The sequence below is a fragment of the Drosophila guanche genome, unplaced genomic scaffold (genome assembly GCF_900245975.1).
Source record: "Drosophila guanche unplaced genomic scaffold, DGUA_6, whole genome shotgun sequence".
Lineage (NCBI taxonomy): Eukaryota > Metazoa > Arthropoda > Insecta > Diptera > Drosophilidae > Drosophila > Drosophila guanche.
Genome location: NW_022995746.1, coordinates 6,863,700 through 6,883,181, shown reverse-complemented (window position 1 = coordinate 6,883,181; position 19,482 = coordinate 6,863,700). Strand labels below are relative to the sequence as shown.

Below are 19,482 nucleotides of genomic sequence, written 5' to 3'. Positions count from 1 at the left end.
GCGCTAATCGTATGATTTTATTTGATTGATGGGTATATTTTCTGCAAGACTGGTTAACTTTAAGGACTTCCTTTTATTGGATTGTTAAAGAAATAAGGTTTCAACAATAAGGTCAACACAAATGTCCCGTTTTTACATGGTAACTACACGGTAACTGGCAATTTTGCTACATTTGAACAGTTTCTTTGAAAAGGCCAAGAGGAAATACATACTAAGATTCTACTCCTCATCATCACTGAAATCCTCCTCTTCCTTGCGTTTCCTTGTCTTGCGCTCAATCTCGCGTGCATGCAAATCCTTAAAAGCCTCGAACTCGGGCAGTGTAACATGGCAGATCTTTGTGGCGAACGTCTTCTCCGATGTGTCAGTAATCTGGTACAACTTGTGATTAGTTGTGGGCTCATCGGGATCCGCTTTCGGGGCGCGCGGCTTGAACAAGCCCAGGCGGACGAGGAACTCGTGCCTGCAGCGCAGCTCCTCAAGGGACATTGACAGACCGCTGGACTTGACCAGCTCTGGCACCTCTATGCGCATTACATCCATGATGTAGTCCACTTTCTCCTCTATACTTTTTTCTGATTGCGCCAGCAAGTCGGGGCTGTTCATCAGCAGCTTCCACACATTTTTGTTGGTCGAAACGCGACTCTTCAGGAAGCCCACATGGGAGAGAAGCTCATGGGAATCGCTGACATCCAATAGCTCCGGATATTTGGTCAGTAGCAGGTGCAGCAGAGTCTCCCCGAACTGGCAGGCGCGCCAGATTTCCAGGCTGCTGATGATTCGCTCTGGCGTTCGCCTCAGCACCGTCGGATTGGCGGTAACAATGCGCAGAAAGTTAACAGTTTCCAGGCCATGATTCTGAAACGTTTCATGGGCTCGCCGCCACAGCTCGGGCGTGTAGATGGATAGTGTGGGCTCCAACTTAATAGCTTCCTCGATGTGAACCGGCTCCAATATTTTCGGCGCAGCGGCTTTCGCGGCCAAGTTCCGCGTGCATTGTAGCTGAAATATTCATTATTTAAACTGTTGTATTGTTGCTCTGTTATATACGCACCTTTTTCTGTTGTCTTAATACAATTTGCGTGTTAAATAATAGTTTTCTCAGCATTCTGCAAATAAAATGCGGCGATGTAACAAAAAAATCAAAACAAGAAACAGCTGTGGCACAGGTGTGACCGCGAATTTATTGGTAAAACATTTTGTCAGCAATATACCGAAATATAACATTACATTTTCAAAATATACCGTAAATTGAAAATCATTTTCCGCTTTTGATGTTCTTATTAATATTACCAGCTTTTTAGGACTCTCAGCACTAAAGCTATAATTATATCCACTTTATAAAAAAATTTTCAACCATCAAATCTACAATTGTTGCGAATAGTATATAATGGTCACCCTGTGCTGCACGTCTTCTTTGAAGTAACTGCTAATGCACCTGTTAAGCTGGTGCTGTTAAACGCATATTTTCTTGCCCGCTAACATATGTTGTGCTTTCAGATATCAACAGTGCTGTCTTCATAATTGGGACACATTATGGATATAAATAGAATTGTCGCAAATAAACAGTGGAAAGTTTTACAATAGTTCTGCTTCAAGTTCAGGGTAAGAGCGCAATTAAATTAAATTGTGGGTGGTTAGATAGCAATGTAATTATGAAAAAAGGAATATTTTCCGGTTGACAGGTGTTCTAGGTTGTGCGGCATTTAATTATGCAATGCGTGTGGTGATACATCAGGAAATTTAATGAATATTACAAGTGTGCATCAAACACTTACAATAAAAAGGGGCAATTGTTCAAACACCTGTTGACAAAGAGAATCAACGCAAATACGTTTCCAAGCTGTAAGTTACAGTGCTGTGTAAAATATTCGAACAGTTTTTGTAAACAAAACGTTGGGATCTTGTGGATGTTCCTTAAAGTTACAGTCCTGTCTACAAAATGATTCTCCTCAGAGTTAAATTATAACTACCTGGGAGTGTTCTACTCCTGGCCACTATTTTTTCAACAAACTTCGGAGATTAACATTTACAGTAATGGCTACGAAAGTATAACCTGTCTATGGCATGTCCCACCTCACTGTAATGATTTAAGACAGGGCTCACAATTACAGTAACTTATAGTTACTCCATTCAAAAGAGGTCACTGTTGCCACCTAGCAATCCAAAGTCAAAGGAAACAAAATTTCAAGAGCAACGGCTTCCAGATTCCAGGTTGCAAATATCAATTACAGTGGCATCTGGAATATTAGAGCGGCCTACGTAGACCACAGATACCGTTCTAGTGACTGCCCAAATCAAAAAATTTCCAGGTTACCGAAACAGTGGCTTCTGAAATATTACAATCCCTTCCAGCAATAAATTGATTTCAGAGCTCGTTTATCGTCGTTTGATAGCAATCGCACACCTGAAATATGTCAAGTAATGATGGGCGTTGGTACACCCCCCGGGAAGGTCAAACTCAATAACATTGTGAAATAAACCGATTTCCTACTGTAAAGTAAAATTCAAAACAATTAATAGCCAAAAGATAAACACCACAAGTGGTTCAGGAGAGGACCACTCTCTCTCTCTCTCTCTTAGCTGATAAGACACACTCTCTTTTTTTCCGGTATTTAATAAACGTCGCACAGTGCCGGCCACAACACTCGTTCACAGATCACACAACAGACATGGCACAAATCATACGTTGGGGCATCGCTTCGGCTGGAAAGATCAGCGAGGATTTTGTCATTGCATTGAGCACACTGCCCGCCAGTGACCACAAGGTTCAGGCCGTGGCTGCCCGCACTCTGGATCGGGCACAGGACTTTGCCAAGAAACACGAGATTCCCAGTGCCTACGGCAGCTACGCGGAGTTGGCCAAGAGCAAGGATGTGGGTGAGTAATAAGGAGTCCTCTTGCCCTAAAAGAACATTGTTATTGTGTCTCTACCGTCCCCTAGATGTCGTCTACATTGGCGTCCTGAATCCCCAGCACTATGAGGTTTCCCTGCTGATGCTGAACAGCGGCAAGCATGTGCTCTGCGAGAAGCCTTTGGCCATGAACAAGAAGCAAGTGGAGGGCATCCTGGCCGCCGCCAAGGCCAACAAACGCTTCTTCATGGAGGCTGTGTGGTCGCGCTTCTTCCCCGCCTACCAGCGTGTACGAGAGCTGACCTCCAGTGGCCAATTGGGTGAGGTCAAAGAGGTTGTGGTCAACTTTGGCTTCCCCCTGGCCAATGTTGATCGTTTGCAGTGAGTCAAGAGAGAATTTAAGCTTGATGATTCCTTTGCTAAAACTTATTTATTTTTTAAAGAAAACGCGAGCTGGGAGGAGGTGTGGTCTACGATTTGGGCGTGTACACCATTCAGGTGTCGCAGTGGGCCTTCCAGGAGAAGCCACAGAAGATCGAATCGAGTGGCACCACCAATGCCGAGGGCATTGATGATGATGTGAGCTCCACATTGACCTATTCCGGTGGACGCACTGCACGCATGCGTTTCTCCTCCAAGGTGAAGCTGGACAACACAGCAGTCATTAAGGGCACCAAGGGACAAGTGACGGTGAGCATTTTAGACTCAATCAATGGCCAGCGAATGGCTCTAAATGAGTTTTTTCCCATCCCCAGCTGATTGACTTTTGGTCGCCCAACAAACTGATTGACATTGATGGCAAGGAGAAGGAGTGGCTGCCGCCCAAGGGCAAATATCCCACAAATTATGGCAACTCCGAGGCCATGCGCTACGAGGCGGAGGCTGTCCGTCAATCCATCATTGCCGGCGATGTGGAGAACAAAAATGTTACCTATGCGGACAGTTTGCTCTTTGCCGAGATTCAGGACACAATTCGCAAGCAGATTGGTGTGCTGAACAAGTACGATGAGGAATAAATTTATAGATTTGTATTAACCATAAAAGATATTAAATATTGTTTTTGTACACGCTACAGGCTACACAATGTGGAGCCTTCTTGGCCACTTGGGAAACTCCTCAGTGCTCAGACAAACACTGCGATAAGATGCGGTGTGGGGCGGGGCATATTGATTGTCGACTGACATTCCCCCTAGGTCGCAGCTCTATCTATCTTTTGGATTGTAATAACATTATTGAGCACAATCTATATATACTATATAGATCACGTTTTCATTGCGTGGCGGAATTTATTCGTGGGGGCAGTGCCATGATTCCTCTTATCTTAAGGTCTAGCGGAGGTTTCTATATCTTATCATGGCTAGGCGTCTGTGGGAGCTAAAAGTTCTAATAGAATGAAATGGTATACTTCTTTGAGGGGCAGAAAACCAAAGGTTAAATATAAAAACCTCTCATTAACATATTTTATAAACCAAAATTCTTTGAACTCTTATAATTTGTAACTTTTACCACATTTTTGTGACACATTTCTTTAGCTTTTTCCCCTTTTACGCAACTGTACTTTTTGCCTTTGACTCGTAGACTATTTTATAGACTTTTGGGGCTTATCTTTAGATAGTCAGGCAAGAAAAAAGGGGCTCGTCTTCTGTGCGATAAGCTGCAATTACGTCAAAGCCCAACGTTTCGTTTGCGTAGAACACTTGAAAGCTAAAGAGTGCCTCGAGACTCTAGAGAGATTCGTAATAGACCTTAGATGTCTTGGAGCATTGAGAAATGAGTGCAGAAATGCGCGTAATATGTACAGAGAGGGTTTTAGATATATTTATCGAGGATAAACAAAAGAGAACAGACTACAAAGAACTCTAAGAAATGCATAAGCCCCAGAAAATGGCATAAGAATTATTTCCTAGCAATTTTTAGAGTTTTCTCGCCTTTCATAGCACCTCAAGCTTACATTCTAAGGCCCCACAATATGTAATACAATTTAAATAGGTTTCCCTTTCCCTTGAGCATCCATCAAGCATCAACCATCAACCATCCACATTTAGAGGCTTGTGCTCTCCACGCTTAAGGTCTCTTATCAGTGGGAATGCAATGAAAAGTGCAATGAATGCAGATGCCATGAGCTGATAGTGCACGGGACTCGGTACTCCGGCACTACGTATCATTATCATATGGCGTCAGTAGCAGCCCGGACACGAGCTAGAGAGACAGAAGACGGAACAATATGCAGAGTCAAACGAATTTAAACTGGGGCATAGCCGCAGCTGGCAAGATCACGCAGGACTTTGTCACGGCTCTCAGCACCATTGAGAAGTCCCGCCATATGGTGGTGGCTGTGGCCGATGTGGATGGCTCTAGGGCGCAGGAGTTTGCACAAAGAAATCAAATACCGCGACACTATGATGGGTTTGATGCCTTGGCCTTGGATCGAGAGGTGGATGTGGTGTATGTGGGCACGCTGAATCCCTTTCACTATGCTGTCGTTCATCTGCTGTTGTCCCGGGGCAAGCATGTGCTCTGCGAGACGCCCATGTGCCTGGCTGTGGATCAAGCCAAGGAGTTGTATGCGCTGGCAGAGCAGCGTGGAGTTTTTCTGATGGAAGGTGAGACGTGAGAGGGATTTAGCCAAATTGTATGCTAATGGAGACACCTTCTTCCATGTAGGCATGTGGTCACGCTTCTTTCCCAGCTACGAACGTCTCAGGGAGCTCCTACAAGGCGATGCCATTGGTGAGGTTACTCTCGTCAAGATCCAGCATGGCTTCCGCTTGGCACATGTCGAACGTGTCAGCAATCGAGAGCTGGGTGGCTCCATCATACTCGATCTGGGCATTTATGCCTTGCAGCTGGGACAATTTGTGTTTGGCAGCTCGCCCGTAAAGATCCTGCCAAGTGGCACGCAACTGAACAAAGATCGCGTGGATGTACAAACCGAGTTTATACTCGACTATGGCGATGGTCGTCGCATGGTGGCTTTGGTCACTGGCCTGGAGAATCTGGAGAACGATGCCATCATTGTGGGCACCAAAGGCGAGATTAAGGTGAGGTATTATCTCCCCCCATTTGACCTACAGCTCAATGGGATTATCAGTGACAACATTGCATACTCTTCTCCTTTCCTTTCTTTTGACAGCTCTCCAATTATTGGTGCTGCACACAGCTGGCACGCTCCAATGGTCCACCCGAAACGTGGCCTCTGCCCAGAGCTAAATTTGATTTCCATTATACAAACACCTGTGGTCTGCGCTACGAGGCGGAGGAGGTGCGTCGCTGCATCGAGAAGCGTCTGCTGGAGAGTCCAAAGTTTCCACATGCCGCCAGTCTGGAGATTATTGCCATTAGCGATGAGATGAGGCGACAAATTGGTGTTACTTTTGATGAGTTTTAGTTCTAAGAATAAATTGAATTCAGGGGAAAGAACTTAGGGATAGGTAGATGGAAACAATTAAATTTTGGCAAAGTGTTAAACTCGTTTTTGTGGCATTTTTAAAAAGGAAAAGGGTGGACATTTGTGCCATTTATGCTGCCATATTATATTGTGATGATTTTTCCTTTCCTATCCACAGAACCTGTAAAAATAAAGAAAATATTAATATAATATAATTTCAAGAAATCCGAGACTTAATTTCGCCTCGACAAAGTGTGTTTAAAATGGAAAATGACAAAGACTTTTATGGATAAACGCATAAGATTAGGGGATCAACACGGACTACATATGATCGCTATGACAAAGGGCTACAAAATTCCCAAGATGTTGCATGAAGATGCATCAAGAAGCTGTTCTATGGCTGCCATTTTCTCTATGTCCCTCTAATTCTCCTGTGGGCTTGTCAGTTTCGATCACTCGAATCCAATAACAAACCTAAGTAGATCAAGTCTCGCTCCCAATTACATAGTTGTGAAGCAATCTTCAAGTTTTTTGGTAGCTTAAAGTCCGCCAGAGAAAAAAGCAGCACGTGGATCACGATTTTTTTTTCAGATGTTGAAAGTTAACTTGTTCTTGGTGATGGCCTTGAGGATGGGCTTTGACGGGTTTACAGTTTTTGTAGCTGAAAGATTACAAATATTTGAATTAATATATAAAGAAATCTTTGGAAAATTGTTGATTAATACAAAACCTTAATCGCCGAATCGGATGCCAAGTTCTTGCAACATTCATTAAAATCTGTTTCTATTTTTGTATTCAATATTTATTTAAATAATTTTGCAATGAATTATTTTCCTTGCTTTATTTTTATTTTTTTTATTATTTTGTTCACTTGCGTTTTGCGTCCGTATCTTTTGTATGCTTTTTGTTTATAATCAATACACTATATGGAGCATATACAATATTAATAAATCAATGTTCTAAATGGTTATTGTTGCTGCCATTTTGTGGTTCTGGGTGGAATTAAATCTTTAAATAAAGTTTGGAAATTAGTGGGAAGGTAACAACTAATTGAATACTTAAACGCAGCATAAAACCCGAGGAAAAAATAGAAGCAACATTTTTTAACTAAATGCAAGAATACAAAAACAAATATATTATTATTATAATTACTATTTTATAACTTATTAATTGTTAATTTTAGAATTGTTAAATCAGATTTAGGGACACAATTAGTTTTTTTGTTGGAAATTTGTTGGAATTAACAATAAATTAAATAAGGAATTTCGAACAGTTTTTGCCTTACATTGTTTTTTATTTTTTGTTTTAAACACAAAAGATTAATGCAGAAACAAATGTTCGCTAGCGAAAACATTATATATTATTATATAATGATTGAAAAAACGAATACAATTTCGCCGAAAACAACGAAAAAGAGAAACTTAAGCAACAGTGTTTCAAATTAAATTTTTCGCATTTACGAGACTAACTAGATTGGGTTTTAGTTTGTTAACAATAAAAAGATGATTTATACAAGGGGTGTGTGTGTGTGTGAGATGTGTGTTTGCGTTTGTGTGTGTGGAAGGCTTGCCGATGCCACTGCCGCCGTGTCGCTGTCACCTTAAACGTAATGAAGTCTTTTGCTGTGTAAAATTGCTATAAAAACTATTCCCAGCTCTCTCTTCTCTTCTCTCTCTATACGTCTGTTTTATGCATTTTCGTTTAGGGATTGCACATCGAGAGGCTGTCGTGGCTGTGGTGCTGTTCGCGGTGGATTGATGGCCGCTATCGTTGGCATTTTACTCTGTACCACCGCCACAATGGGCGTGGGATTGACAAGTGGCGGCGGCAACGCCTCAAAGGACATGCAGCTGCGCTGCGTATCCTCAACAATGGGCGGCGTATCAATGGAGTCGATGGTGGAGGAAGTAGAGTTGGTTCTGACGCCACTGTAACCCTCGGAAACAGCCACCAAGGCGGCGGTGGTATTGCGATTGTGCTGCAGCAGATCATTGATCTGGGAGAGGCGTGAGGAACTGGCGAGCGGTGCATTCAGATTAATGAAATCATTGGTCGTGGCGGTGGCCGAGGCAGCTGCGGCGGTGGCGACGGTAGCGGTGGAGGAGGAGGACGCGGCTATTGTGGTGCCACTGAGGCGATTGCAACTGCTGCTGCTGCTGCTGCCACTGATCGATGAGGCAGCAGTCATGGAGGCGGCGGTGGTTTGATATTGGGCATTGCTCGACGCTGTCGTTGTGGCATTACCAAAGGGCGGCGCCGATGGCACCGAACAGGATCTAAAACCGCCACTGGGCGCGACGGCAACGGGTGATGCAGCAAGCGGTTGATAGGCGGACTGGTAGGAAGTGAGCTGCAAGAAAAGGTTTAAGGCAAAATCCTTTGGTTTAATTGTGTTTGCCACTCACCTGTGCACTGCCGTAGCTCAGAGATTGATAGAGTTCCCCATAGGAGGGTGTGGCATTGCTGCCTGTCGCAAACAAACCCGAATCCAGGCTATCCAACTGTGCATAGGCCGCCGCATAGCTGCTCTGTGGCTGCTGCTGCTGCTGGGCATTGCTCGGGAGAATGGGAGGAGACACAACCACCACAGTTTGTTGCTGTTGCTGCTGGTAGTAGCTGAGACTGCTCTCGGGCGTGTACGCTGGAGAGGCATAACCCGAACTGTAATTCGATTGGGTTTGCATGAAGTAACAGTGGGAGGCGGCGGCTGTGGGGGAGGCCACAGCACCACTGGGCACACCTGTGCCCACGGAAGAGTACGTGAGGGAGCTGCTCTGCGGCGGCTGTTGCTGTATGTGCCCCTGGGCGCCCTGACGCTGCTCCAGATCCAGCCGCATCACCGTGTGAATGTAGTGGGTGCGCACACGCGTCGGATTGAACTCCACGCGGCCGACGGTGTTGCCGCAGGCCTCGCGCGAACAGCCGCATGGGAACATGGAGCGATCCACCTGGCATTTGATGCCCGCCTGGCTGCAGGCGCAGGTCTCCGGATCGCAGAATTCCCTGCACGAACAGCCGCACACTTCGCGGGAGTTTCGTATGTCTCGGCACTCGATCTTCTCGCTGGCATCGATCTTGCGCACGCCCGCCGCCTTGAGCAGCGCACGCCGCTGCTTGGGCGACATTGTCGTGAGGAAACCATTGGAGCCATCGTCCGCATCCGAGCCGCTGCCCTCGCTGAGGAAATCCTCCTCCGATTCCTCGGTATCGTCGCTGCTCGAGCCGCGTGGCTGCACATCCTGATTCTGGCTGCGATGCGCACGCCTCAGCTCCGCCGCATGCTCCGCCAGCGTCATAGTCTTAAAGGCAATATGGCGCGCACCCATCCCCAGCGTACAGCCACCGATGGTGGGCACACAGCTGAATCCCTGCTGCCGAGGGAAGTAGTAGATTTTGACATTGTCAAAGTTAATGCTGCGCTTTGGCCGCTTCTGTGCCGCCACGGTGCTGGTTGTGGAGAGTGCAGAGCCGGACATATCGGGCACCAGATCGATGGCATCGCTTTCGTTATCCTCCAGCCGACGCTTCAGATTCGAACGCTTGGGTTCCGGCACCGCTGATGATTGCTGCTTGAGCGTAATTCTGGTCGTTTCGCTGCCCAATCCCGAGTCGGATCCACCGTCCCGCAGCTCATCTTCTTTGGTCTTGGCCTTGGCCTGTGGCACAGCGACGCTTCTGCCACCAACAGCCGCTCCGCTCAGTGCCTCCGATTCCGTGTTGAGTTTCAGCCAGAGCAGATCCCCGCTGGTGTCCACCTCCTCGTTGGTGGTCACCGAAGACGAGTCCAGAATATTGTCTATGGCCAGGGGATCCTCGGAAATGTTGTCCGAGGCAAGGGAAGTGTTGAGCAGATCTGTCTCGCCCAGGACGATAATCTCGTTATTGGGAAAATTATCCAGTTCCAGGAACTGTTCGTCCAGTTCGCCATCATTGGGCGTCACCGGTGCATTGGCAAAGTCCGCCAGCTCATCATCCATTTGGAGATTGGAGGGCAGCTGCAGCGGCAGCGTCATAGCCATGGCCTTGGCCTTGGCTGCATGCACTTTCGTGGCATCGATTATGGATGTCTTGATTTGTCGCTCAATGTCATCCTCCATGATGAACTCGTCCGCCTCTTCGTCCTCGTCCTCTTCCTCCTCCAGCAAGAGCCCACTGTCCTGTGCCTCATCCTCATACTCGATGCGTCGCCTCGTGGCAGCGCCCTCCTCATGCCCATTCAATGGTGGTGCCACCGTCGCTCCTCCTCCCGCTGTTGCAGCTCCCGCTGCTGTGGGTGTCGTTGTTGGGCTAAACATGTTGGAGCTGCTGGCATTTTTTTGTATGTACGTAAAGATCTTCTTAAACATGCTCCTCGTGCTTTAGGCCCCCCAAAAAAGGGCTGGGGGTGAGGCCTATAAAACTGGGTTTCACTGCCGCAGGGCCCGCAACATCTGTGAAAAGAAAAAAAAACGTCTGGAATCAAAACCTTTTCAATGGTTTATATAACGAAAGGTAGGAGGGGCTGAGCGGATATACAAAAATCCAAAAAAGGCCAGGCCAGGCACCGACCGTACGAACCCCTCCGATCGGGTGTGTATATTGAAACATTATTTGAGACTTCCTGCGACTGAGTAGGCCACCGCCCAGTGGCCAGGGGGCCAGTTGAGCACCTAAGCGATCGCTGGCTTAGAACTTTTTTACTTAAAATTGTTAGAGTTTTCTGTTGCAACTTGAGAAAGGCAAAGCAATATTTCCACTCGAACCAAACACCTAAAATCAATAATGTTTAGGTGCAGCGTGGGGGCGTAGAGGGGGTCGCTACTAAGGCAGGACTTACACACCTTTGCAAGCAGTATGCTGTGATTTTGGGCTACGGCAAGGATTCTGTGATTTGTTGGTGTTTTTGTGGCTCCTTTCTGGAATTTGCGTTGCAGCTGCGATGAAAAGTGCGACGATGTGAGCGACAGAGAGAGATGACGAAAGGCGCAACTTTGCATGTGTGTGTCTGTGTGTGTGCGTGGAAGGAGGCGCAGCAGCAAATGGCAATCGTTCGAGTTGTTTGCTGGTGTGTGAGTGCGATCTCAGATTTTTATAGGACGCGCGGCTGCTTTTATAATTTAGAAACTATATAATTTGTATACACTTTAATTAACTCTTTTTTTGCACTTTTTCGCTTTGTGGGAGCAGAAAGATATTCTGCTCTTGCAGTTTTTCTCACTTTTCTTACGTTTTCACTTGTTATTGCTGCGAAACTATCGTGGTTAGTGATAGCCGCGTGACCTGTGGTCTATCGCACTGTTGCTAAATCAGCTCTTTTATGGCTGCTTCTGGCTCTTTTGAAAGTTCTGTAATAAAATACAAATTTTACTAGCCCAAAAAGTTTTTAAGTATCTGCGAATGGACCGTTTCCTTGATATGATAGAGTCAACCATTTTAATAGAAACCCAAGAACGAATTGGATTTGACATGGATAGAATGGATGCGATGCATCATACATCAATTATAGATACATAAAATTGCTTCAATTAGCACGATTCTGATGGCGAATTTGTCCAAACAAATAACCAAATGGAAGTTTTGTTAATTTTAAATTAGCAGTTTTTATTCACATATAAAAAGCTAGTTTTATTGCCACAAATTGGCATTACTGATCACGCGGGACACGAACTCCAAAATCAATTAAATCTTCATTGCAAAATTTGTTTTAAAAAGATCGGAATTGGTGGTTATTAGAAATAAACCGTATTTGTTGATAGGCCAGGGAACTTGGAACTTTGTAATACTTAAACATAAATATGTTCGATTAATGTATAATGTGTTCAAATCACGGCATGTGGCACATCTCTAAAATGAAAATCCTGTAATGACGGGGGTTAAGTTCGTGGTTTCCTCGGTATAGTTACGGTATTTTTTAACAATAGAAGTTATATTTATGATTGGAAGACGGGTACACTTTACCCATACCTTCGCGGTCACACTGATTAGAAAGACAATTTAAGGCAAATTTTTACTACGAAAATGAGTTCACTGTTTACTTACGATATATCTGTATATAATGATGTATATAATGAATTTTATACGTCCAATATATTTAATTTTTAAGTTATATTCCAGAATATAGGGTATCGAAAATCTCATATGCATGTTTTTTATATGTTCCTCGAGGATAACGTACATTCTATCCCATAACGTAACGTTGAATGCTTTTTTTGACCGTTGATCGTTTTAGTTTGATCTTTTTTTTTGTTAACAGTCCAATAAAAAAAAATCGTATGCATTGTTGATTCATTAACCGGATACAATTTTCGTTTTAGCGCTGAGAATCCTAACTAGTTGATAATATTAAGCAGAATATCAAAATCGAGGAACATGTAATAGGACATACGGTATACTTGCGGAATATTTTGAAAATGAAAAGGTATATTTCGGTATATTTATGAGGGTCGGGGTATACCTTTATCCATAAATGCGCGGTCACACTGGCTAGAAAGTTGTAAGTTTTAACAATAATTGCTTATTTTATTTGCAAAAACACAGTGCTAAGTGCAAAGAAAACCTGGGTTTGTACCTGGGATACACGAAAAGTGCAAGTAACGCTGGAAATTCGTGAGTTCGCCTGAGTAATTGACAAAAACAAGACTCGGGCACTGGCAACTCAAAAGTCAATCGCCTTCCGTCTCTGCCTGTGTGCGTTTGTTGGTGACTGGGTGTAGAAAGAGAGGATTCTGAGAAACGCAAATAATCTGTCTAAAAACAAAGTGGCTGCTGAAAAGAGCAGAAATAAGTAATAAGTGTGCAAAAATCGATTCTCGCAAAATCAATGTGCGCAACGTTATGAGAATCAAGTGTTATAGCCCAATATTCCTTTGTTGTTTCCCCATTAATTAAGAAAGTTGTGTAAAAATTTTTTCCACCATTATTATCGTCATCGATAGCAGAGAGAGACTGCGGCCGCAGCAAGCAATGAGAGCGAGCGAGTGAGATAGATGGCCATGAATTTTTGGGTGCGTTTTATTCGAGCGTGTGTGACGAAGCGAGATGGCACTAAAGGCTGCTGGTGCTCCAACTGCAGCGTGCACAGTGGTTGACAATAGCGCAATAAATCAGTTTTCTATGTTTGCATCCGAAAAGCTAATGCAGAACAGGTGCGGGAGAGGTACCTAGACGATCAGCGATCTCATTAACTCTTGACCAGTATGCACTCTTTCCCGCTCCATGCAATGAAAATCACTTGTTCTTTGTTCAACTTGGTTTTGCGTCTTAATTATGGTGTCTGTGTGTGCGTGAGTCTGTGTGTATTTATCTGCAATCCGTTTCTTATCGTGCCAGTCACCGAACCCCCCACCGTTCACTGCAGATTCCCTGAAGCGGGATGACTTTTTTCGCACAAATTTTCCTTGGAGGCGAAATGTAAACAACATCGCATCAACATATTTTCTCAACTTCCCTTTTTTTATATTTGTGTTATATTTCGATAAATTTGCATTTTTGAAATTGTGAACACTGTGGAGGGGGACAAAGAGAGAATTGATTTATCGTTCTCTCCCCACACACCCACAGTGCATATACCGTATGTTTGTTTGTGTGTTGGCTGCCAAGTGTATTCCTATTCTCCTTTTACGGAGGTCCGTTATGCGTGCTGTGAGAAAATTGCACTTGTTGACTTTAAAGTGAGACAATCTTACAGGTCTCCTACAATTTTTAAAGAAATTTTCCACTCCACTCGTTTAGTTGTGTTTGGTGACATACAATTCCATACAATGTGTAATATAATCGTGTGATCGTGACCATTTCTGAATTCAAATAGCAACCATTTTAATTAATCAACCGAATCATTCATATTGGATGAAGTACTATACTGGATTTCGAAGTATATAATAAATTTGGATTATCAAATTGGCGTGCTTGCTGAGATTCGGCATATGCATTCTTTTTGCAACTCCTAAATCTGATCATACTTTATTGACCTTTGCTGTGTTGAAAGTGCGTGTTTATGCCCGTTCTCTACACTATACAGCTTTTTCTTTCTCTCTTCTGGGTCCCATGTGGAGAATGATTGTGTGGGTACTTGTGTGAATGACGCATAGTCAGCTGTTTCAAGACCAAAGCAGCGCCAGCGGCAGCAGTGGGGGTACCGTAATTTCCTGAAACTAAGCTGGGACGTTGTTTTATATTTTATTGAATTTTCCGCGGACGGGTCGAAGGCCAACTGTGCCGACGTTTAGTATTAAAGTACTGTACATATTTAATATTTGCTAGTCATTTCCGTATGTGGGTGAGTTTTGCCGCGTTACCAGATGCTGCTGTTGCTGTTAAACTCTTCGATATGGAAGTTTCAGATTTTCCAAACCAGACCATGAGACGTTGATTATAATTTAGTTTGGAGCTCTTAAATTGTTTCAGAAAGTGTCTTTCTATGTGTGGTGTGCTGATATAAAAAACCATAAAATTCAAAAATACGTCATTCACGAACAAACAAAAAAGCAATTGTAAGCGAAATTTGCCGCAATTGAAAGAGAGAGAGTGAGAGCTTTCTAGACAAAAGAGCAAATTAGCCGCATTCCCAGTGATAGAGTGAGAGAGAGAGAGAGAGTGTGGCTTGACAAGCTAACTGTGCACTTTGCTCCGTAAGTCTCTACAAAAGCAATGTAAGCGAAAGAAGAAAAAAACAATCGTAAAACTGGCTTTACTTTTTCAATGCTGGGAGAGAGAGGCCTCCCATCTGTCTCTCTTCCCTTTGGTTAATTTAATAATGCTCGGAAATAAATATGCCATGCTTTTACTTTCTCTCTACCCGCTTCTGCTTGTGTTGCTTCTACTTCCAGCCAGTTACAGCCGCTCTCTGCCGCCCCTGCCGCTGACTGTTTAATTTATTTTGCATTGATTTTTATCAGAAAATCTTGACAGCATCCGCCAGCGCAACGCCCCCACTTTCCGCCGCCTGCCCTCACATTCCTACTCCCCATTCATTCACACTCTTCTCTTGTCACTCTTATGCCCCACCCGTACTTCTCTGGTCCACCTACGGTCTGTTTCACTCTCTCCCACTTGCAGTCTCCGCCATGCTCGCGATTTCTCTACAAATAAGAATCCCGCATGATTTGTATACCCTGTTGGTGGAAGGTATGGCAATTTGAATCAAATGTTTGCCACACAGAGAATGAAGATCGTCCAACACACGAGACCATGCATCCATATGGCAGATATTTTAGATCAACAATAAAAGACTCATCGACTTAGTCAGTTTTCAAGACACCAATTTTCTAAGACTCTTACCATCACAGACAGAAGGCCCTGCAAGGGTATCAACCGCTCGACTACCAAGATGTGACTTCCTTTGTATTCTCTACAACGATCCCGCATGTTATTTGTTGAGTCTGACCAGTTGGTTGTGTACATTTCTGTGTACTTTTTAGCATTAAGATGTTAATTAATTTGTGAAGATTTCAATTGAATAGGAGCTGCACTCTTACTTGAGAGGAAATTTTTGTTTTAGATTCGATAACAGACGGCAAACGGTGGAACATGATTCATAAAAGTGACACTGATAACAGATAGTGAGGGCTGCACATACACATATTGGCCAGTTGTGAATAATACTAGGCGTCCCCTTTTATATCTGTGTGTATGTATGTATGCATTATTATTAATTTCTGTTGTATTACGTACCGCCCTCGAAAAAAATTATCACAAAAATACTTATGCACGAATATTATCAACTAAAGTAGCTGAATTTTTGTGGAGTTACAGAAAGATAACAGTGCCATAGACCGATAGGAACACATTTTTATTTATGCTAAACCATTATATTTGTGTTTGAAGACAAAACGCGAACAAGAAAACAAAAAACAATAATTGCGCTTAAACAACTTTTGTATGGTTTCCCGGCAAGTATTTTTAGTTGTTTGCTAATTGTTTGTTTATCCGTTTTTGTCGTTTCGGTTCGGTTTGTTGAAATAATTTGAAACGGCAAAACGCAAACAATCTTTAAACACATTCTTGACATTGAAAATGTTCTTCTTAGTCGTATCTTTACTCGTTTCTAGGATTTGCAGATAATCTGAGCATGGGTTTATCATATGAGATGATAGGGGCGGTAATAATACAAATGATAATGCTGGAAAAATGCTATATAAAAAGATGTATGCTAATTCAAGCCCTTTCTAAGCCTGTATGAAACTTTACTAAGATTTGAAAGAAAACGAAAGAAAACTTCCTTTTAATTATAATTAACGTATTAAACTTATTTGGTTATTGATAAACTTGTGTCATTGGATACTCAAGTGAGTGCCATACAGGGTTAATGATGATAATTGAATTCAATTTGTGCTTTCAATGCAATCCAAAGGGCGTTTCGCTTTCTATTTCCATGAGATTTATTGATTGCTTGGCACGCTCTCTCTCTCTCTCTCTCTCTCTCTCTACGTTCTCTGGCACTCTCCTTGCTGATGCACATATCGAATTAAATTTGTGTTTAGTCTTGTCCGGTCATTAAGTAAACGAAAGGCGCCACTCTGCTTACATGACGTTTCATATTTCAACGACACAAATAATCCATAATGTGGCCTGCTCTGCTGCCTTTTCAGATAACATAAACCCCATAGCAACACACACTCTGAGAGGGAGTACATCAAACCACACAGAGAATAAAGTAACCGTCCGATAAATCCGATACACCCCGCATCATCAGTTTTGCATTGTATCCCAAACAACAGAAAAGGAGCCCGACAAGCGACACGGATTGATCATGGCCACAACACCACGCAGCGGCGGTGCCGGCTCTGGAACGGCACAGCGACCGAATGGAACCTCTCAGAATAAAAGTTGCCAATTCAAGCTGGTGCTTCTGGGTGAATCTGCTGTCGGCAAGTCGTCGCTTGTGCTGCGCTTTGTCAAGGGACAATTCCATGAATATCAGGAGAGCACGATAGGTGCGGCCTTTTTAACACAAACCATTTGCATAGAGGATACTGTGGTGAAGTTTGAAATTTGGGATACAGCCGGCCAGGAGCGGTAACTATAAAATATAATTTATTTAAATGAAACGCTCAACTAATGCTTTACCTTTTTCTCTGTATTTTTTGTAGATACCACAGCTTAGCTCCCATGTATTATAGAGGTGCGCAGGCCGCCATTGTTGTCTATGATATACAGAATCAGGATAGTTTTCAGCGTGCAAAGACCTGGGTCAAGGAACTGCATAAACAAGTGAGTTTGCCAGGAATCGCGAGTGTGCCTCCGAAGGCAAGGTCAATGCAATCTCATGCAGAAGAATGTTTTATATACATATGTTTATTTGCGAGTATTATTGCCATTTATGATTGTTAATTCTCTTTGTTGTTGTAAATTGCGGCCCCCAGTTGGCAGGGGCATTGAACTTATTTCATGGCATCCGCGCATTCATTCACGCCTCATTGCTATTATATACTTGACTGAGGTTTCAATTTGGGGAGAGAGAAGGCTCTTTTTTTGTGCAGGTAGAAGTCGAGTAAACCTTGGACCATAATAAGTAAAAGAAACTATTTTCATGGTTATTTGAGAAGAATATTCAAAAATTTTGGATTGTTGTAGGGTTTATAATATAAGAATCAATACCACACACAATATTATAAGAAATACCTCTCAAATGTTTTATTAAATTAATGTTTTCCCATTTATTTATTGCTCAGGCCTCACCAAACATTGTCATTGCGCTGGCCGGCAATAAGGCGGATCTGTCAAACATTCGTGTCGTGGAGTTTGATGAAGCGAAGCAATATGCCGAGGAGAATGCCTTGCTGTTCATGGAAACGTCTGCGAAGACGGGCATGAATGTCAACGATATCTTTTTGGCCATTGGTACGCCAATAAAACCATTCAATAAATACAATATAAATTAATTGATTAATTTTTATTGCAGCCAAGAAACTACCTAAGAACGATGGCGCCAACAATCAGGGAAGCAGCATAAGGCCGAATGGGAACGAAACAAATCGACCGACAAACAACTGCTGCAAGTGATGTCCCTTTGTAGGTGAGAGTCTTGAATATCTAAAGGATGGATGGATGCAAACTAATTTTTAACTTTCTTTCTTTCAGAAAATGAAATTTCCAACAAGAGATTTGAAAAGTTTATGCTGATAATTATAAATAAAAAAAATTATTTAAAAATTTAACAAAAAAAAGAAAACCGAAAAGAGAAACACATACCTAAAAAAAAAGCAAAAACGAAAACAGCAACCGGCTCTCATAGGGGCAAGAAAAATTTTTCATAATTGCTAATTATTTGGTGATGAGATGAGAACCGAAAGAAACGTTATAATAAAAAAAAAACCATATAATATTAATTATAAATTAAATATAAAACAGAAAAAAACAGAGGAAGAAGCCTCCCCAAGCTTCACTTCACTATCCATTCATTTAGAAACGAAGCGAAAGCGATTTTCATATCTGACACGCCTAGAGAGCCCTCCCACAACAGACCACCCCCCAAGAAAATGTGCTAATCAGAATTCCAAACACACAAACACACACACACACACACCATAAACCATTTCAAATAATAATAATTATAATACAAATAATGAACAAAACAATTCGATTTGATGGAAAAGAAAGCGCGGAAAGGTTTTTTGCATAGTTCGCATCGTGTCGTAGAAAAGTTTGAAATTGTATTGTATAAAAAAAACCAGCAAGAAACAGAAAACAGCAAAGAATATTTGTAAAATTTACATTTTCTTGTAAGTTTCTAAAGTAAAAAAAGAAATTCCAGTTGCAGTTGTTCTCAGCAGCGTTCCAAAAAATAAGAGAAGAAAATGTTCAGGTCCTGCGGCTGATAAAGAAGAAGATCCTCTCGCTCGCCCGCAACGGATCTGTGGCAATGTGTGTGTCTGTCCGGCTCTGGAGGGCGGAGAATCGCCTCCCGCCCCGCCTCCAAGCTGCGACGGACACGTGTGATAGTTGCAATTTATATAAATTATATATACACATATGAAAGAAAAAAACAAAAACAAAAACGAAACCAACAAAAACAAATTATTTCATAATTTTTATCTTTTTTTTAATGTATTTTCTTTTTGCATTGAGTTTGATTTTTTTCCACATTCTAGCAACAATCGAAGATTTAATGCTATTTATCTTTAAACAAAAACAAACAAAACTATCGTAAAACCATAAAAAATAAATTTAAAAAGAAATCTTACGTCTAGTATGCAATTAAGCGTTGGATGGAGAACGGGAGAAAAACGAGTAAAGTGAAGTCTTTAAAAATAAACCTTGAAA

At 42.7% G+C, this 19,482-nt stretch overlaps 5 protein-coding genes across 5 annotated transcripts; 3 read left to right on the top strand and 2 right to left on the bottom strand.

Moving 5' to 3' along the window:
* Positions 1–211: 211 nt before the first annotated feature.
* Positions 212–1,185, bottom strand: LOC117582492. The gene is made up of 2 exons (XM_034270264.1): positions 1,055–1,185; positions 212–1,002 (listed from the first exon to the last, which is right to left on the bottom strand). The coding sequence occupies exons 1-2, from the start codon at positions 1,106–1,108 to the stop codon at positions 220–222; spliced, it is 837 nt and encodes a 278-aa protein (XP_034126155.1). The 5' UTR covers positions 1,109–1,185; the 3' UTR covers positions 212–219.
* Positions 1,186–1,511: 326 nt separating this feature from the next.
* LOC117582491 (trans-1,2-dihydrobenzene-1,2-diol dehydrogenase) lies at positions 1,512–3,902 on the top strand. The gene is made up of 5 exons (XM_034270263.1): positions 1,512–1,605; positions 2,659–2,880; positions 2,945–3,236; positions 3,299–3,545; positions 3,611–3,902. Exons 2-5 carry the CDS (start codon positions 2,673–2,675, stop codon positions 3,869–3,871), a joined length of 1,008 nt encoding a protein of 335 aa, XP_034126154.1. The 5' UTR covers positions 1,512–1,605; positions 2,659–2,672; the 3' UTR covers positions 3,872–3,902.
* A 1,140-nt stretch (positions 3,903–5,042) lies between these two features.
* LOC117582490 (trans-1,2-dihydrobenzene-1,2-diol dehydrogenase) lies at positions 5,043–6,323 on the top strand. The gene is made up of 3 exons (XM_034270262.1): positions 5,043–5,458; positions 5,520–5,896; positions 5,989–6,323. The coding sequence occupies exons 1-3, from the start codon at positions 5,080–5,082 to the stop codon at positions 6,241–6,243; spliced, it is 1,011 nt and encodes a 336-aa protein (XP_034126153.1). The 5' UTR covers positions 5,043–5,079; the 3' UTR covers positions 6,244–6,323.
* A 1,358-nt stretch (positions 6,324–7,681) lies between these two features.
* Positions 7,682–11,488, bottom strand: LOC117582489 (cysteine/serine-rich nuclear protein 1). Its single transcript, XM_034270261.1, has 3 exons — positions 11,064–11,488; positions 8,649–10,673; positions 7,682–8,593 (listed from the first exon to the last, which is right to left on the bottom strand). Exons 2-3 carry the CDS (start codon positions 10,587–10,589, stop codon positions 7,931–7,933), a joined length of 2,604 nt encoding a protein of 867 aa, XP_034126152.1. The 5' UTR covers positions 10,590–10,673; positions 11,064–11,488; the 3' UTR covers positions 7,682–7,930.
* A 1,430-nt stretch (positions 11,489–12,918) lies between these two features.
* On the top strand, positions 12,919–18,235 carry LOC117582493 (ras-related protein Rab-5B). Its single transcript, XM_034270265.1, has 5 exons — positions 12,919–13,044; positions 16,809–17,235; positions 17,310–17,430; positions 17,892–18,060; positions 18,122–18,235. Exons 2-5 carry the CDS (start codon positions 16,970–16,972, stop codon positions 18,220–18,222), a joined length of 657 nt encoding a protein of 218 aa, XP_034126156.1. The 5' UTR covers positions 12,919–13,044; positions 16,809–16,969; the 3' UTR covers positions 18,223–18,235.
* Positions 18,236–19,482: the final 1,247 nt, after the last annotated feature.

Excerpts from the sequence above, each read along its gene's own strand:
- LOC117582493 (XM_034270265.1), top strand. The coding sequence starts at position 16,970 with ATGGCCACAACACCACGCAGCGGCGGTGCCGGCTCTGGAACGGCACAG. Across the intron at positions 17,236-17,309 it reads GATACAGCCGGCCAGGAGCG|ATACCACAGCTTAGCTCCCA; the intron begins GTAACTATAAAA and ends TATTTTTTGTAG. Across the intron at positions 17,431-17,891 it reads TCAAGGAACTGCATAAACAA|GCCTCACCAAACATTGTCAT; the intron begins GTGAGTTTGCCA and ends TTTATTGCTCAG.
- LOC117582489 (XM_034270261.1), bottom strand. The coding sequence starts at position 10,589 with ATGTTTAAGAAGATCTTTACGTACATACAAAAAAATGCCAGCAGCTCC. Across the intron at positions 8,594-8,648 it reads TGAGCTACGGCAGTGCACAG|CTCACTTCCTACCAGTCCGC; the intron begins GTGAGTGGCAAA and ends CTTTTCTTGCAG.
- LOC117582490 (XM_034270262.1), top strand. The coding sequence starts at position 5,080 with ATGCAGAGTCAAACGAATTTAAACTGGGGCATAGCCGCAGCTGGCAAG. Across the intron at positions 5,459-5,519 it reads TGGAGTTTTTCTGATGGAAG|GCATGTGGTCACGCTTCTTT; the intron begins GTGAGACGTGAG and ends TCTTCCATGTAG. Across the intron at positions 5,897-5,988 it reads GCACCAAAGGCGAGATTAAG|CTCTCCAATTATTGGTGCTG; the intron begins GTGAGGTATTAT and ends TTCTTTTGACAG.
- LOC117582491 (XM_034270263.1), top strand. The coding sequence starts at position 2,673 with ATGGCACAAATCATACGTTGGGGCATCGCTTCGGCTGGAAAGATCAGC. Across the intron at positions 2,881-2,944 it reads GGCCAAGAGCAAGGATGTGG|ATGTCGTCTACATTGGCGTC; the intron begins GTGAGTAATAAG and ends ACCGTCCCCTAG. Across the intron at positions 3,546-3,610 it reads GCACCAAGGGACAAGTGACG|CTGATTGACTTTTGGTCGCC; the intron begins GTGAGCATTTTA and ends TCCCATCCCCAG.
- LOC117582492 (XM_034270264.1), bottom strand. The coding sequence starts at position 1,108 with ATGCTGAGAAAACTATTATTTAACACGCAAATTGTATTAAGACAACAG. Across the intron at positions 1,003-1,054 it reads TATTAAGACAACAGAAAAAG|CTACAATGCACGCGGAACTT; the intron begins GTGCGTATATAA and ends TGAATATTTCAG.